Source organism: Hemitrygon akajei, chromosome 5 (assembly GCF_048418815.1).
Source record: "Hemitrygon akajei chromosome 5, sHemAka1.3, whole genome shotgun sequence".
Lineage (NCBI taxonomy): Eukaryota > Metazoa > Chordata > Chondrichthyes > Myliobatiformes > Dasyatidae > Hemitrygon > Hemitrygon akajei.
The window spans coordinates 118,656,326-118,672,307 of NC_133128.1; the positions used below are offsets into that span (position 1 = coordinate 118,656,326).

A 15,982-nucleotide genomic window follows, 5' to 3' on the forward strand; every position below is an offset into this window, starting at 1 on the left:
GTCAATGTTTACAGCTGTCTCAGATTTGCAATGCACGTTGGTAGGGTGGTTAGGAAGGCATGTAGTGTGGTGACCTTAGGGGTTTGATTTCAAGAGCCATGAGGTAATGTTACAGCTCCATAAAACCCTGGTTAGACCACACTTGGAATATTGTGTTCAATTCTGATCACCTCATTATAGGAAGGATGTGGAAGCTTTAGAGAGTGTGCAGAGGAGATTTATCATGTCTTATGAGGAAAAGTTGAGTGAGCAGTGGCTTTTCTCTCCAGACCGAAGGAGGATGAACGATAACCTGATCTACGCCTTTTTAATCATATAAAATGACAAGAGGCATAGACAGAGTGAGCATCAGTGATGGGTTAGGACATGGTCACGATCTGTTAAAGGCTCCTGTAAGCAAGGTGTCTCCATTGTACGGTTGATGTACGTGTGACTAGAGTCTGGAATAACTACTGCTGTGCTTTATGTACTGTGCTTGTGGTGTGCTGGTTACTGTATGTTTATGCGTAGTCTGTACTCTGTATGTGCGAGTGTGTGTGTATATGTGAGTCTGCGTGTCTTTCTGCATGAACGTACATATGTGTGTGCGAGTGTGCCTGTGTTTGTGTGTTTGCGTGCGCGTGCAAATGTGTCTGTCCATCTGTTTACATGTGTGTGCGTGTGTGTGTGTGCGCCACTGACTTTCCTTACTGTGCCAGTGATGCCACCAGTAAGTTCATTTCAGCATCCCTGGAGTTCATCTTCTCCTCCATAACCCTGGTCTCATCCGTTCGGGAATTACAGTCGTTCTGGCAAGGAGACAAAAGAGAATTCACCTGGAATTGAACGTTGTGGGTTAGAGAGACATCGCACCTGATGGACAGTCATCCCTGTCCCTGAGCACACTGACTCCCACTTGGACGGGTCAGCCCTGTCCCTGAGCACACTGACTCCCACTTGGACGGGTCATCCCTGATGGACAGTCAGCCCTGTCCCTGAGCACACTGACTCCCACTTGGACGGGTCAGCCCTGTCCCTGAGCACACTGACTCCCACTTGGACGGGTCAGCCCTGTCCCTGAGCACACTGACTCCCACTTGGACGGGTCAGCCCTGATGGACCGTCAGCCCTGTCCCTGAGCACACTGACTCCCACTTGGACGGGTCAGCCCTGTCCCTGAGCACACTGACTCCCACTTGGACGGGTCAGCACTGATGCACAGTCAGCCCTGTCCCTGAGCACACTGACTCCCACTTGGACGGGTCAGCCCTGTCCCTGAGCACACTGACTCCCACTTGGACGGGTCATCCCTGTCCCTGAGCACACTGACTCCCACTTGGACGGGTCAGCCCTGTCCCTGAGCACACTGACTCCCACTTGGACGGGTCAGCCCTGTCCCTGAGCACACTGACTCCCACTTGGACGGGTCTGCCCTGTCCCTGAGCACACTGACTCCCACTTGGACGGGTCAGCCCTGTCCCTGAGCACACTGACTCCCACTTGGACGGGTCAGCCCTGTCCCTGAGCACACTGACTCCCACTTGGACGGGTCTGCCCTGTCCCTGAGCACACTGACTCCCACTTGGACGGGTCAGCCCTGTCCCTGAGCACACTGACTCCCACTTGGACGGGTCAGCCCTGTCCCTGAGCACACTGACTCCCACTTGGACGGGTCAGCCCTGTCCCTGAGCACACTGACTCCCACTTGGACGGGTCTGCCCTGTCCCTGAGCACACTGACTCCCACTTGGACGGGTCTGCCCTGTCCCTGAGCACACTGACTCCCACTTGGACGGGTCAGCCCTGTCCCTGAGCACACTGACTCCCACTTGGACGGGTCAGCCCTGTCCCTGAGCACACTGACTCCCACTTGGACGGGTCAGCCCTGTCCCTGAGCACACTGACTCCCACTTGGACGGGTCAGCCCTGTCCCTGAGCACACTGACTCCCACTTGGACGGGTCAGCCCTGTCCCTGAGCACACTGACTCCCACTTGGACGGGTCTGCCCTGTCCCTGAGCACACTGGCTCCCACTTGGACGGGTCATCCCTGATGGACAGTCAGCCCTGTCCCTGAGCACACTGACTCCCACTTGGACGGGTCAGCACTGATGCACAGTCAGCCCTGTCCCTGAGCACACTGGCTCCCACTTGGACGGGTCAGCCCTGATGCACAGTCAGCCCTGTCCCTGAGCACACTGACTCCCACTTGGACGGGTCTGCCCTGTCCCTGAGCACACTGGCTCCCACTTGGACGGGTCAGCCCTGTCCCTGAGCACACTGACTCCCACTTGGACGGGTCTGCCCTGTCCCTGAGCACACTGACTCCCACTTGGACGGGTCAGCACTGATGCACAGTCAGCCCTGTCCCTGAGCACACTGACTCCCACTTAGACGGGTCAGCCCTGTCCCTGAGCACACTGACTCCCACTTGGACGGGTCAGCCCTGATGGACAGTCAGCCCTGTCCCTGAGCACACTGACTCCCACTTGGACGGGTCAGCCCTGTCCCTGAGCACACTGACTCCCACATGGACGGGTCAGCCCTGTCCCTGAGCACACTGGCTCCCACTTGGACGGGTCAGCCCTGTCCCTGAGCACACTGACTCCCACATGGACGGGTCAGCCCTGTCCCTGAGCACACTGACTCCCACTTGGACGGGTCAGCCCTGTCCCTGAGCACACTGACTCCCACTTGGACGGGTCAGCCCTGTCCCTGAGCACACTGGCTCCCACTTGGACGGGTCAGCCCTGTCCCTGAGCACACTGACTCCCACATGGACGGGTCAGCCCTGTCCCTGAGCACACTGACTCCCACTTGGACGGGTCAGCCCTGTCCCTGAGCACACTGACTCCCACTTGGACGGGTCAGCCCTGATGCACAGTCAGCCCTGTCCCTGAGCACACTGACTCCCACTTGGACGGGTCAGCCCTGTCCCTGAGCACACTGACTCCCACTTGGACGGGTCAGCCCTGATGGACCGTCAGCCCTGTCCCTGAGCACACTGACTCCCACTTGGACGGGTCAGCCCTGTCCCTGAGCACACTGACTCCCACTTGGACGGGTCTGCCCTGTCCCTGAGCACACTGACTCCCACTTGGACGGGTCAGCCCTGTCCCTGAGCACACTGACTCCCACTTGGACGGGTCAGCCCTGATGGACCGTCAGCCCTGTCCCTGAGCACACTGACTCCCACTTGGACGGGTCAGCCCTGTCCCTGAGCACACTGACTCCCACTTGGACGGGTCAGCACTGATGCACAGTCAGCCCTGTCCCTGAGCACACTGACTCCCACTTGGACGGGTCTGCCCTGTCCCTGAGCACACTGACTCCCACTTGGACGGGTCATCCCTGTCCCTGAGCACACTGACTCCCACATGGACGGGTCTGCCCTGTCCCTGAGCACACTGACTCCCACTTGGACGGGTCTGCCCTGTCCCTGAGCACACTGACTCCCACTTGGACGGGTCTGCCCTGTCCCTGAGCACACTGACTCCCACTTGGACGGGTCAGCCCTGTCCCTGAGCACACTGACTCCCACTTGGACGGGTCAGCCCTGTCCCTGAGCACACTGACTCCCACTTGGACGGGTCAGCCCTGTCCCTGAGCACACTGACTCCCACTTGGACGGGTCATCCCTGTCCCTGAGCACACTGACTCCCACTTGGACGGGTCTGCCCTGTCCCTGAGCACACTGACTCCCACTTGGACGGGTCAGCCCTGTCCCTGAGCACACTGACTCCCACTTGGACGGGTCAGCCCTGTCCCTGAGCACACTGACTCCCACTTGGACGGGTCTGCCCTGTCCCTGAGCACACTGACTCCCACTTGGACGGGTCAGCCCTGTCCCTGAGCACACTGACTCCCACTTGGACGGGTCTGCCCTGTCCCTGAGCACACTGACTCCCACTTGGACGGGTCAGCCCTGTCCCTGAGCACACTGACTCCCACTTGGACGGGTCAGCCCTGTCCCTGAGCACACTGACTCCCACTTGGACGGGTCAGCCCTGTCCCTGAGCACACTGACTCCCACTTAGACGGGTCAGCCCTGTCCCTGAGCACACTGACTCCCACTTGGACGGGTCAGCCCTGATGGACAGTCAGCCCTGTCCCTGAGCACACTGACTCCCACTTGGACGGGTCAGCCCTGTCCCTGAGCACACTGACTCCCACATGGACGGGTCAGCCCTGTCCCTGAGCACACTGACTCCCACATGGACGGGTCAGCCCTGTCCCTGAGCACACTGGCTCCCACTTGGACGGGTCAGCCCTGTCCCTGAGCACACTGACTCCCACATGGACGGGTCAGCCCTGTCCCTGAGCACACTGACTCCCACTTGGACGGGTCAGCCCTGTCCCTGAGCACACTGACTCCCACTTGGACGGGTCAGCCCTGATGCACAGTCAGCCCTGTCCCTGAGCACACTGACTCCCACTTGGACGGGTCAGCCCTGTCCCTGAGCACACTGACTCCCACTTGGACGGGTCAGCCCTGTCCCTGAGCACACTGACTCCCACATGGACGGGTCAGCCCTGTCCCTGAGCACACTGACTCCCACTTGGACGGGTCAGCCCTGTCCCTGAGCACACTGACTCCCACTTGGACGGGTCAGCCCTGATGCACAGTCAGCCCTGTCCCTGAGCACACTGACTCCCACATGGACGGGTCAGCCCTGTCCCTGAGCACACTGACTCCCACATGGACGGGTCAGCCCTGTCCCTGAGCACACTGACTCCCACTTGGACGGGTCAGCCCTGTCCCTGAGCACACTGACTCCCACTTGGACGGGTCAGCCCTGATGCACAGTCAGCCCTGTCCCTGAGCACACTGACTCCCACTTGGACGGGTCAGCCCTGTCCCTGAGCACACTGACTCCCACTTGGACGGGTCAGCCCTGTCCCTGAGCACACTGACTCCCACTTGGACGGGTCAGCCCTGATGCACAGTCAGCCCTGTCCCTGAGCACACTGACTCCCACTTGGACGGGTCAGCCCTGTCCCTGAGCACACTGACTCCCACTTGGACGGGTCAGCCCTGATGCACAGTCAGCCCTGTCCCTGAGCACACTGACTCCCACTTGGACGGGTCTGCCCTGTCCCTGAGCACACTGACTCCCACTTGGACGGGTCTGCCCTGATGGACAGTCAGCCCTGTCCCTGAGCACACTGACTTCCACTTGGATGGGTCTGCCCTGTCCCTGAGCACACTGACTCCCACTTGGACGGGTCATCCCTGTCCCTGAGCACACTGCCTTCCACTTGGACGGGTCTGCCCTGATGCACAGTCAGCCCTGTCCCTGAGCACATTGACTCCCACTTGGACGGGTCTGCCCTGTCCCTGAGCACACTGACTCCCACTTGGACGGGTCAGCCCTGATGGACAGTCAGCCCTGTCCCTGAGCACACTGACTCCCACTTGGACGGGTCAGCCCTGTCCCTGAGCACACTGACTCCCACTTGGATGGGTCTGCCCTGTCCCTGAGCACACTGACTCCCACTTGGACGGGTCTGCCCTGTCCCTGAGCACACTGACTCCCACTTGGATGGGTCTGCCCTGTCCCTGAGCACACTGACTCCCACTTGGATGGGTCATCCCTGTCCCTGAGCACACTGACTCCCACTTGGATGGGTCAGCCCTGTCCCTGAGCACACTGACTCCCACTTGGACGGGTCTGCCCTGTCCCTGAGCACACTGACTTCCACTTGGACGGGTCTGCCCTGATGCACAGTCAGCCCTGTCCCTGAGCACACTGACTCCCACTTGGACGGGTCAGCCCTGTCCCTGAGCACACTGACTCCCACTTGGACGGGTCATCCCTGTCCCTGAGCACACTGACTCCCACTTGGATGGGTCTGCCCTGTCCCTGAGCACACTGACTCCCACTTGGACGGGTCACCCCTGATGGACAGTCAGCCCTGTCCCTGAGCACACTGACTCCCACTTGGATGGGTCATCCCTGTCCCTGAGCACACTGACTCCCACTTGGATGGGTCAGCCCTGTCCCTGAGCACACTGACTCCCACTTGGACGGGTCTGCCCTGTCCCTGAGCACACTGACTTCCACTTGGACGGGTCTGCCCTGATGCACAGTCAGCCCTGTCCCTGAGCACACTGACTCCCACTTGGACGGGTCAGCCCTGTCCCTGAGCACACTGACTCCCACTTGGACGGGTCAGCCCTGTCCCTGAGCACACTGACTCCCACTTGGACGGGTCAGCCCTGATGGACAGTCAGCCCTGTCCCTGAGCACACTGACTCCCACTTGGACGGGTCTGCCCTGTCCCTGAGCACACTGACTCCCACTTGGACGGGTCAGCCCTGTCCCTGAGCACACTGACTCCCACTTGGACGGGTCAGCCCTGATGGACAGTCAGCCCTGTCCCTGAGCACACTGACTCCCACTTGGACGGGTCAGCCCTGATGGACCGTCAGCCCTGTCCCTGAGCACACTGACTCCCACTTGGACGGGTCAGCCCTGTCCCTGAGCACACTGACTCCCACTTGGACGGGTCAGCACTGATGCACAGTCAGCCCTGTCCCTGAGCACACTGACTCCCACTTGGACGGGTCAGCCCTGTCCCTGAGCACACTGACTCCCACTTGGACGGGTCATCCCTGTCCCTGAGCACACTGACTCCCACTTGGACGGGTCATCCCTGTCCCTGAGCACACTGACTCCCACTTGGACGGGTCTGCCCTGTCCCTGAGCACACTGACTCCCACTTGGACGGGTCAGCCCTGTCCCTGAGCACACTGACTCCCACTTGGACGGGTCTGCCCTGTCCCTGAGCACACTGACTCCCACTTGGACGGGTCTGCCCTGTCCCTGAGCACACTGACTCCCACTTGGACGGGTCTGCCCTGTCCCTGAGCACACTGACTCCCACTTGGACGGGTCTGCCCTGTCCCTGAGCACACTGACTCCCACTTGGACGGGTCAGCCCTGTCCCTGAGCACACTGACTCCCACTTGGACGGGTCAGCCCTGTCCCTGAGCACACTGACTCCCACTTGGACGGGTCTGCCCTGTCCCTGAGCACACTGACTCCCACTTGGACGGGTCAGCCCTGTCCCTGAGCACACTGACTCCCACTTGGACGGGTCAGCCCTGTCCCTGAGCACACTGACTCCCACTTGGACGGGTCAGCCCTGTCCCTGAGCACACTGACTCCCACTTGGACGGGTCTGCCCTGTCCCTGAGCACACTGGCTCCCACTTGGACGGGTCATCCCTGATGGACAGTCAGCCCTGTCCCTGAGCACACTGACTCCCACTTGGACGGGTCAGCACTGATGCACAGTCAGCCCTGTCCCTGAGCACACTGGCTCCCACTTGGACGGGTCAGCCCTGATGCACAGTCAGCCCTGTCCCTGAGCACACTGACTCCCACTTGGACGGGTCTGCCCTGTCCCTGAGCACACTGGCTCCCACTTGGACGGGTCAGCACTGATGCACAGTCAGCCCTGTCCCTGAGCACACTGACTCCCACTTGGACGGGTCTGCCCTGTCCCTGAGCACACTGACTCCCACTTGGACGGGTCAGCACTGATGCACAGTCAGCCCTGTCCCTGAGCACACTGACTCCCACTTAGACGGGTCAGCCCTGTCCCTGAGCACACTGACTCCCACTTGGACGGGTCAGCCCTGTCCCTGAGCACACTGGCTCCCACTTGGACGGGTCAGCCCTGTCCCTGAGCACACTGACTCCCACATGGACGGGTCAGCCCTGTCCCTGAGCACACTGACTCCCACTTGGACGGGTCAGCCCTGTCCCTGAGCACACTGACTCCCACTTGGACGGGTCAGCCCTGATGCACAGTCAGCCCTGTCCCTGAGCACACTGACTCCCACTTGGACGGGTCAGCCCTGATGGACAGTCAGCCCTGTCCCTGAGCACACTGACTCCCACTTGGACGGGTCAGCCCTGATGGACAGTCAGCCCTGTCCCTGAGCACACTGACTCCCACTTGGACGGGTCTGCCCTGTCCCTGAGCACACTGACTCCCACTTGGACGGGTCTGCCCTGATGGACAGTCAGCCCTGTCCCTGAGCACACTGACTTCCACTTGGATGGGTCTGCCCTGTCCCTGAGCACACTGACTCCCACTTGGACGGGTCATCCCTGTCCCTGAGCACACTGCCTTCCACTTGGACGGGTCTGCCCTGATGCACAGTCAGCCCTGTCCCTGAGCACACTGACTCCCACTTGGATGGGTCTGCCCTGTCCCTGAGCACACTGACTCCCACTTGGACGGGTCTGCCCTGTCCCTGAGCACACTGACTCCCACTTGGACGGGTCATCCCTGTCCCTGAGCACACTGGCTCCCACTTGGATGGGTCTGCCCTGTCCCTGAGCACACTGACTCCCACTTGGATGGGTCTGCCCTGTCCCTGAGCACACTGACTCCCACTTGGACGGGTCACCCCTGATGGACAGTCAGCCCTGTCCCTGAGCACACTGACTCCCACTTGGATGGGTCATCCCTGTCCCTGAGCACACTGACTCCCACTTGGATGGGTCAGCCCTGTCCCTGAGCACACTGACTCCCACTTGGACGGGTCTGCCCTGTCCCTGAGCACACTGACTTCCACTTGGACGGGTCTGCCCTGATGCACAGTCAGCCCTGTCCCTGAGCACACTGACTCCCACTTGGACGGGTCAGCCCTGTCCCTGAGCACACTGACTCCCACTTGGATGGGTCAGCCCTGTCCCTGAGCACACTGACTCCCACTTGGACGGGTCTGCCCTGTCCCTGAGCACACTGACTTCCACTTGGACGGGTCTGCCCTGATGCACAGTCAGCCCTGTCCCTGAGCACACTGACTTCCACTTGGACGGGTCTGCCCTGATGCACAGTCAGCCCTGTCCCTGAGCACACTGACTCCCACTTGGACGGGTCAGCCCTGTCCCTGAGCACACTGACTCCCACTTGGACGGGTCAGCCCTGTCCCTGAGCACACTGACTCCCACTTGGACGGGTCAGCCCTGTCCCTGAGCACACTGACTCCCACTTGGACGGGTCAGCCCTGTCCCTGAGCACACTGACTCCCACTTGGACGGGTCAGCCCTGTCCCTGAGCACACTGACTCCCACTTGGACGGGTCATCCCTGTCCCTGAGCACACTGACTCCCACTTGGACGGGTCAGCCCTGATGGACCGTCAGCCCTGTCCCTGAGCACACTGACTCCCACTTGGACGGGTCAGCCCTGATGGACCGTCAGCCCTGTCCCTGAGCACACTGACTCCCACTTGGACGGGTCAGCCCTGTCCCTGAGCACACTGACTCCCACTTGGACGGGTCTGCCCTGTCCCTGAGCACACTGACTCCCACTTGGACGGGTCAGCCCTGATGGACCGTCAGCCCTGTCCCTGAGCACACTGACTCCCACTTGGACGGGTCAGCCCTGTCCCTGAGCACACTGACTCCCACTTGGACGGGTCTGCCCTGTCCCTGAGCACACTGACTCCCACTTGGACGGGTCAGCCCTGTCCCTGAGCACACTGACTCCCACTTGGACGGGTCAGCCCTGTCCCTGAGCACACTGACTCCCACTTGGACGGGTCAGCCCTGATGGACCGTCAGCCCTGTCCCTGAGCACACTGACTCCCACTTGGACGGGTCAGCCCTTTCCCTGAGCACACTGACTCCCACTTGGACGGGTCATCCCTGTCCCTGAGCACACTGACTCCCACTTGGACGGGTCATCCCTGTCCCTGAGCACACTGACTCCCACTTGGACGGGTCAGCCCTGATGGACCGTCAGCCCTGTCCCTGAGCACACTGACTCCCACTTGGACGGGTCAGCCCTGTCCTTGAGCACACTGACTCCCACTTGGACGGGTCATCCCTGTCCCTGAGCACACTGACTCCCACTTGGACGGGTCATCCCTGTCCCTGAGCACACTGACTCCCACTTGGACGGGTCAGCCCTGATGCACAGTCAGCCCTGTCCCTGAGCACACTGACTCCCACTTGGACGGGTCTGCCCTGTCCCTGAGCACACTGACTCCCACTTGGACGGGTCTGCCCTGTCCCTGAGCACACTGACTCCCACTTGGACGGGTCACCCCTGATGAGGACCACTGTTCGTGCTGGCTCTGGTCAGCAGGAGTCTGATGGAAGTGTTACTGAACCGGAAGAAGTGCAGAGAAGCCTAGTGGTAGTGGATGACACAAAACTAGGCCGTGTTGTTAATAATGAAGAAAGTTCCATAGTTTACAAGGGACTCTGGTCAGTTAGAGATGTGTGTTGAGGGGTGGAAAATGGATTTCAATACACATACATGTGACATGATGCATTTTGGAAAGTCAGACTTTGGTGTGTTGGCCTCCATTAGTCAGGGGATTGAGTTTGAGAGCCTCGAAGTAATGTTGCAGCTCCTAGTTAAACTACGCTTAAAATATTGTGTTCAGTTCTGGTCATCTCATTATAGGAAGGAGGTGGAAAATTGCAGGATGTTGTCTGAATTGGAGAACATGTCTTATGAGGATAAGTTGAGTGAGCTCGGGCTTTTCTCTTTAGTGAGGCTGCACTTAGAGACTTTATCCAGTTCTGGTCACCAGTTATAGCAAAGGCGAAATTAAAATGGAAAGAGTGCAGGCAAGATTTACAGTGATGTTGCTAGGAATAGAGGGCCTGAGGCCAGGCTGGGTCTTCATTCCTTGGAGCACAGGACGATGAGGGGTGACCTGATAGAGAATTATAAGCCATGAGAGGTGGGTGGTAACAGTCTTTCACCCAAGGAAAGTGAATCAAAAACTAGAAGGCAGAGGTTTAAGCAGACTCTTAAATGCTTCCACCATATTTGCCTCCACCACCACTCCTGGCAGTCTGTTCTAGGCACCCACTGCTCACTGTGGATAAAACTTGTCCCACACACCTCCTGTAAACTTTTCTCCTTTTTAAAAAATATATATCCTCTAGTTTTGACATTTCCACCTTGGGAAGAGGTACTGTCGGTCTGCTCTCTCTATGCCTCTCATAATCTTATAAACCTCTGTCAGATCTCCTCTCAGTCTCCACTGCTCCAGAGAAAACAAGCCAAATTTGTCAACCCCTCCTTCCATAGCTCATACCCTCTAGTCCAGGCAGCATCCTGTGAATCTCTTCTGTACCCTCTCCAAAACCCCCACACCCTTCGTGTAATGTGATGGCCAGAGCTCTACACCATGGTCCAAGTGTGGTCTGTTCAAAAGTTTACACATAATAGTGGATTTATACTTAGAAAATATTTATAGTATACCTACACTTTGCAACATGATGATGCAGGAAAGGGTGCTGAGGTGGAGAAGCATAAGACATGGGAGCAGAATTAGTCCATTGATTCCGCTCTGCCCATCCCTCATGGCTGATTTATTATCCCTCTCAACCCCATTTTCCTCCCTTCTCCCCATAACTCCAATGCCCTTACTAGTCAACAACCTATCAAACTTCTCTTTAAGTACACCCAATGTCTTGGCCTCCACAGCCATCTATGGCAATGAATTCCACAGATTCACCACCCACTAACTAAAGAAATTTGTCCTCATCTCTGTTCTAAATGGATATCCTTGTATTGTGAGGTTGTTTACTCTAGTCCTGGACTCCACCACTAAGGGCAAAATCATTTTTACATCCGCTCTGTCTAGGCCTTTCAATATTCAGTAGGTTTCAATGTGATACCACTCATTCTTCTAAACTCCAGTGAGTACAGTCCCAGAACCATCAAACGCTCCTTGTACATTAGGAGCAGCCATTATTTTGACAAAGAGCTGTTTTGAATGGTACACCCTCCCTCATGATCCCTCCTTAAGTCACATGGCCTGGTGATGTTCCATGGTGCCTTCACTCCTTCACGTCCCCTCATTCCTAACTTCACTTTCTGCACATACTCGCACTTCCCTTCTTTCCCTCTCACTTCACACACCCATCATGCCCTCTCAATCCTGCAGACGACAGTCAGTGAATGAAGAGGGTCGGGCACTGTGTGCGGGTGTGCGATGTTGTCCAGGGGAAGAGGCAGAAACCTGAGGGAACGGTGATCTGGGAGAAGGCACACAACACACACAAAACGCTGGAGGAACTCAGCATCCAGGAAAGAGTACAGTCGATGTTTTGGGCTGAGACCCTTTAGCAGGACCGGAGAGAGAAAGCTGAGGAGTCGATTTAAAAGGTGGTGGGAGCGGAGAGAGAAACACCAGGTGATAGGAGAAACCAGAAGAGGGAGGGATATGAGGTAAAGAGCTGAGAGGAAGATTGGTGAAAGAGACAGAAGGCCATGGAAGAAAGTTTCAGCCTGAAACGTCGACTGTACTCTTTTCCTCGATGCTGCCGGGCCTGCTGGCTTCCTCCGGCATTTTGTGTGTGTTGCTCGGATTTGCAGCGTCTGCAGATTTTCTTTGGGGGATTTGGGATCACAGATTCTGGAGATACGGGTGGGGTACAGAGGGAGGGGGTTTTACTGCAATTATGTACATACATATGCATGAGGGTGGCGTGGCAGAGTAATGGTTAGCGCAATCACTTTTTCAGTCCCTGTGGGTTCAATTCTTGCCGCTGCCTGTAGGGAGTTTATACGTTCTCGCCGTGACCGCGTGGGTCTCACGCTCCAAAGAGCTTAGCAGGCCAGGCAGCAGGGTTAGGGTTAGTGAGCTGTGGGCATGTTATGTTGCCACCAGAAGGATGGCAATTCTTGCAGGCTGCCCCCAGCGCATCCTTGGACTGTGTCAGCTGTTCACTCGTTTCATATTTTGATGTTCCGATGTACATGTGGCAAATGAAGCTAATCTTTATCGTATCACAGCTTCTCTCCCCCCCTCCCCCACTCAACATTTATTCATCACTCACACGGATTCTCTCGCGGTTCCCCTCTGTTAGATCCACTCTCCACTGTCCTCTCATCCTCTGCAGCCCTTTGCCACCTCCCAGTCCCCGCTCTCCCACCTGCCTGTCACACTCCCCTCTCACCTGGATCCACCCATCACCGGCCAGCTCTTGCTCCATCTCTTCCCTCTCCTTTTTATACCAGTTGTGTAGGAGGGAAGGGTTAGATTGATCAGTGAGAGGGTTAGAAGTTTGGCACAACATTGTGGGCTGAAGGGCCTGTACTGTGCTGTACTGTTCTGTCTCCCTCTCTCTTTCAGTCCTGATGAAGGGTGTTGACCTGAAAAGTTGATGATCCATTCCCCCCGCCACCATGTCCATTGCCTGACCATTGTTTGAAGTGGAGGAATGAAAATAAGAGCAGGAAATGAGGCCCTTCAGCCCATTTGGGACTGTTCCTCCACTTTATGGCCGATCATTCACTGCCCTGATGAAGGATCTCGGTCCAGATCATCCCCACCACGGAAGCTGCCTGACCTGCTAAAGTCGCTTGCAGACCTGGGATCTTGCTGTCCTGAGCTGGGTCAGCCTCCCACCTCCACGCTGGCATCGTGAGTGACAACGGTCCCCTGTGAGTACGTGGGTCAGCCTGCCACCCCTGTGTTGGGACTGTGAGTGACCACGGTCCCGTTTGCCCCGCTGTACTTACGTGGAGGGCGGACACACTCTCCTCCTCCTGCGGGGTGTACGGCAGCTCTGCTTCAGGTGGCAGCTTCCACCCGGCCATATCTTCCTCTCGCCGCTGCCCTGCCCCGGCATCCGCTTGCTCCAGCGTGGCACCAGTGGTCAGACAGGCGGTCTGGGCACACAACCCCTCTGCCGCCGCCCGGGCCTCCTGCAGCTCTCTCTGCATCGTCCTGTTTTCCAGCTCCAGCCTACCGACAGCGTCCCTCAACTGCCTGAGGTCCTCCTCCAGGGCCTGGACCTGCTCCTCCAGATCGGCCCTCTGGCACTCCACGGCCTCCCTCTCGGCTTTGAGGCTCTCAATTCTCCCCTCCATGGTCTGAACCACTTGTCTGTGCCTGTTCTCCAGTTCTTCCATCTGCCTCTCAAATTGGGCAACCCCCTGAGCAGATTTGTCCCGGGTGGAAAGCTGGGAGGAGGGCTTACTCATTCCAGCATGCTGCTGGTGGTCAGGTATACATTCTGGTTTCCTCTGGGTGGGTCTTTCCTCCAGGACAGCTTCTTGTAAACTGTACTCCATTTTGGTATCCTCAGCCTGAGGCGTCTTCTCCTCTGCAGGACTCTCTCCTTGGTCTTCTGACCCTGCAGCCCCATTCTCCATGCCTATCTGCTTGGCTGTTAACAGGTGCAATTGGGCAAGAGCTTCTACTAGTTTGATATCAATATTGGGCCTCTCTTTACGCTCTATTTTCAGAATTATCTCCTCAAGTTTCCCCTTCAGGATGTTCAGACCCTGACCGTTCTTTGCCGTCACGCTGGTGGTCTCCTCACAGCTCAGCTCGCCCGCTCTGTGTCGCACCAGCTGTTGATCCAGCTGGGAAACTTTCTCCTGGGCTTGTTGGCTTGCTGGCTTCATGTCAGCGAGGGAGTCCGAGAGCAGAGCCTTCTCCCGTGCAGGGTCCTCCCTCCCCAGCCGCTGCTCGTCCTGCACCTTGCTCTCCAGATTCTCACCAGCCTCCCGTGAACACCTTTCGGGTGGGAGGGTGCTGTCCTGGGGCCGAGGTTTGGAGCCTTGGAGTCTGCTGAGCTCAGACTGAAGTGCAACGACAGACATCTCTAGCTCTCTGACCTGCTGCTGGCTCTGATGGTATTTGTCCTCCAGTGACTTGTTGAGTGACTCCAGGCACTGAAGCTTGCTCTGATGATTTTCCGTCTCTGCTGACTGCAGTACCTGCCCACGCCAACCGAAGCTCAGCTCTGACTCCTCAGCGTCACGGTGGCTATCCGGCTCAGTCTGCCCCCTGAGCTCCACCTTCAGCCTCTCTGCCTCCTCCATGTGGACTTGCTCGGCTGCAGCCAGCTTCTCCATCCTCAGCAGGGTCACCTCCTGCTCTTTTGTGGCCAGAGCTTGCCTCAGTCCATCAAGCATGCTGTCCATTTCCTCGACGGTCTCGTTCAGGAACCTGTTACTGTCCTCCAGCTGCTCCAGCCTCCCCAACTTCTCTGCGCTTTCCTCCTGCACCTCCCAGGCTGCGGTCTCTTGCGGGTGGTTGGAGCACTCTTCCGCCTTAGTATTTGCCATCTCTTGGAGAAGCTCCTGGAGTTCCTCAATGACGCACTCTTTCTCCAGTAGTGCCCTCTTGAGTTCCTCCACTGCTTGCCGTTCTGCTTGCTTGCTGAGTTCATCCTCCCTGTGCTTGCCCACAGCTAAGATAGTCGGGTCTCCTTGGCCCTCCCTTGGACCACCAAGATGGTTTCCCTCTGATGCAGCCCTTGCCTGACACTGGTACACTGGTGCATCATGGTCACTCTGTGGAGGTTGCTCTGGGCCAGAGGCAGATTCTGCTGTTTTCAGGGTTAATACTTGGCTTCCTGGTGGATGACTGTCAATGTCTGAGGCACTGGCTGTTTCGGCTTCTCCTCCGACATTGGCTTTCCTGGACTCTTCAGTGACCTCAGCGGGGTCATAACGTGTGTTCTTGGACACCTCCTGAGGGGAAGCAAATGTGATAGGTAAGAGTTCCCATGAGGTTTACATGGATGATAGGAAAATGGAGGGCTACGTGGGAGTGAGGGGTTAGATTGACCTTGGAGTAGGTTAAAATGTTAGTACAACATTGTGGGCCAAAAGGCCTGTAATATACTATGTTCTATGTTTTATGCTCATGAGCTCTCTCAATCTGGACAAGTGGGAGGTGTTGCACTTTTAGTAGTTCAAACACAAGGAACGGGGTACTGATTGTGGATGATCAGCCATGATCACAGTGAATGGCGGTGCTGGCTAGAAGGGCCGATTGGCCTATTCCTGCACCTATTGTCTATTGAAAGTACAGAGTAAATGGCAGGACTCTTAACACACTGATGTAGTTATACTGGAATCCAATCACAAACAGAAAATCTGCAGACGCTGGAAATCCAGGCAACACATACAAAATGCTGGAGGAACTCAGCAGGCCAGGCAGCATCTATGGAAAAAAGTACAGTCGACATTTCGGGCCAATACCCTTTGGCAGGACT

General features: G+C 57.4%; 1 protein-coding gene across 2 annotated transcripts in view; it reads right to left on the bottom strand.

The window, feature by feature from the left end:
- The window catches only part of LOC140728107 (uncharacterized), a 72,348-nt gene that overhangs the window by 13,374 nt on the left and 42,992 nt on the right, over positions 1–15,982 (bottom strand). Inside the window, exons 9-10 of one of the 2 annotated variants that reach the window (XM_073046306.1) lie at positions 13,491–15,455; positions 691–788 (exon numbers count right to left, since the gene is read on the bottom strand). In XM_073046306.1, the coding sequence (XP_072902407.1) occupies positions 691–788; positions 13,491–15,455 (2,063 nt within the window). Of the gene's footprint in view, positions 1–690; positions 816–13,490; positions 15,456–15,982 lie in introns of both variants that reach the window. The other variant, XM_073046305.1, reaches the window with a different exon arrangement.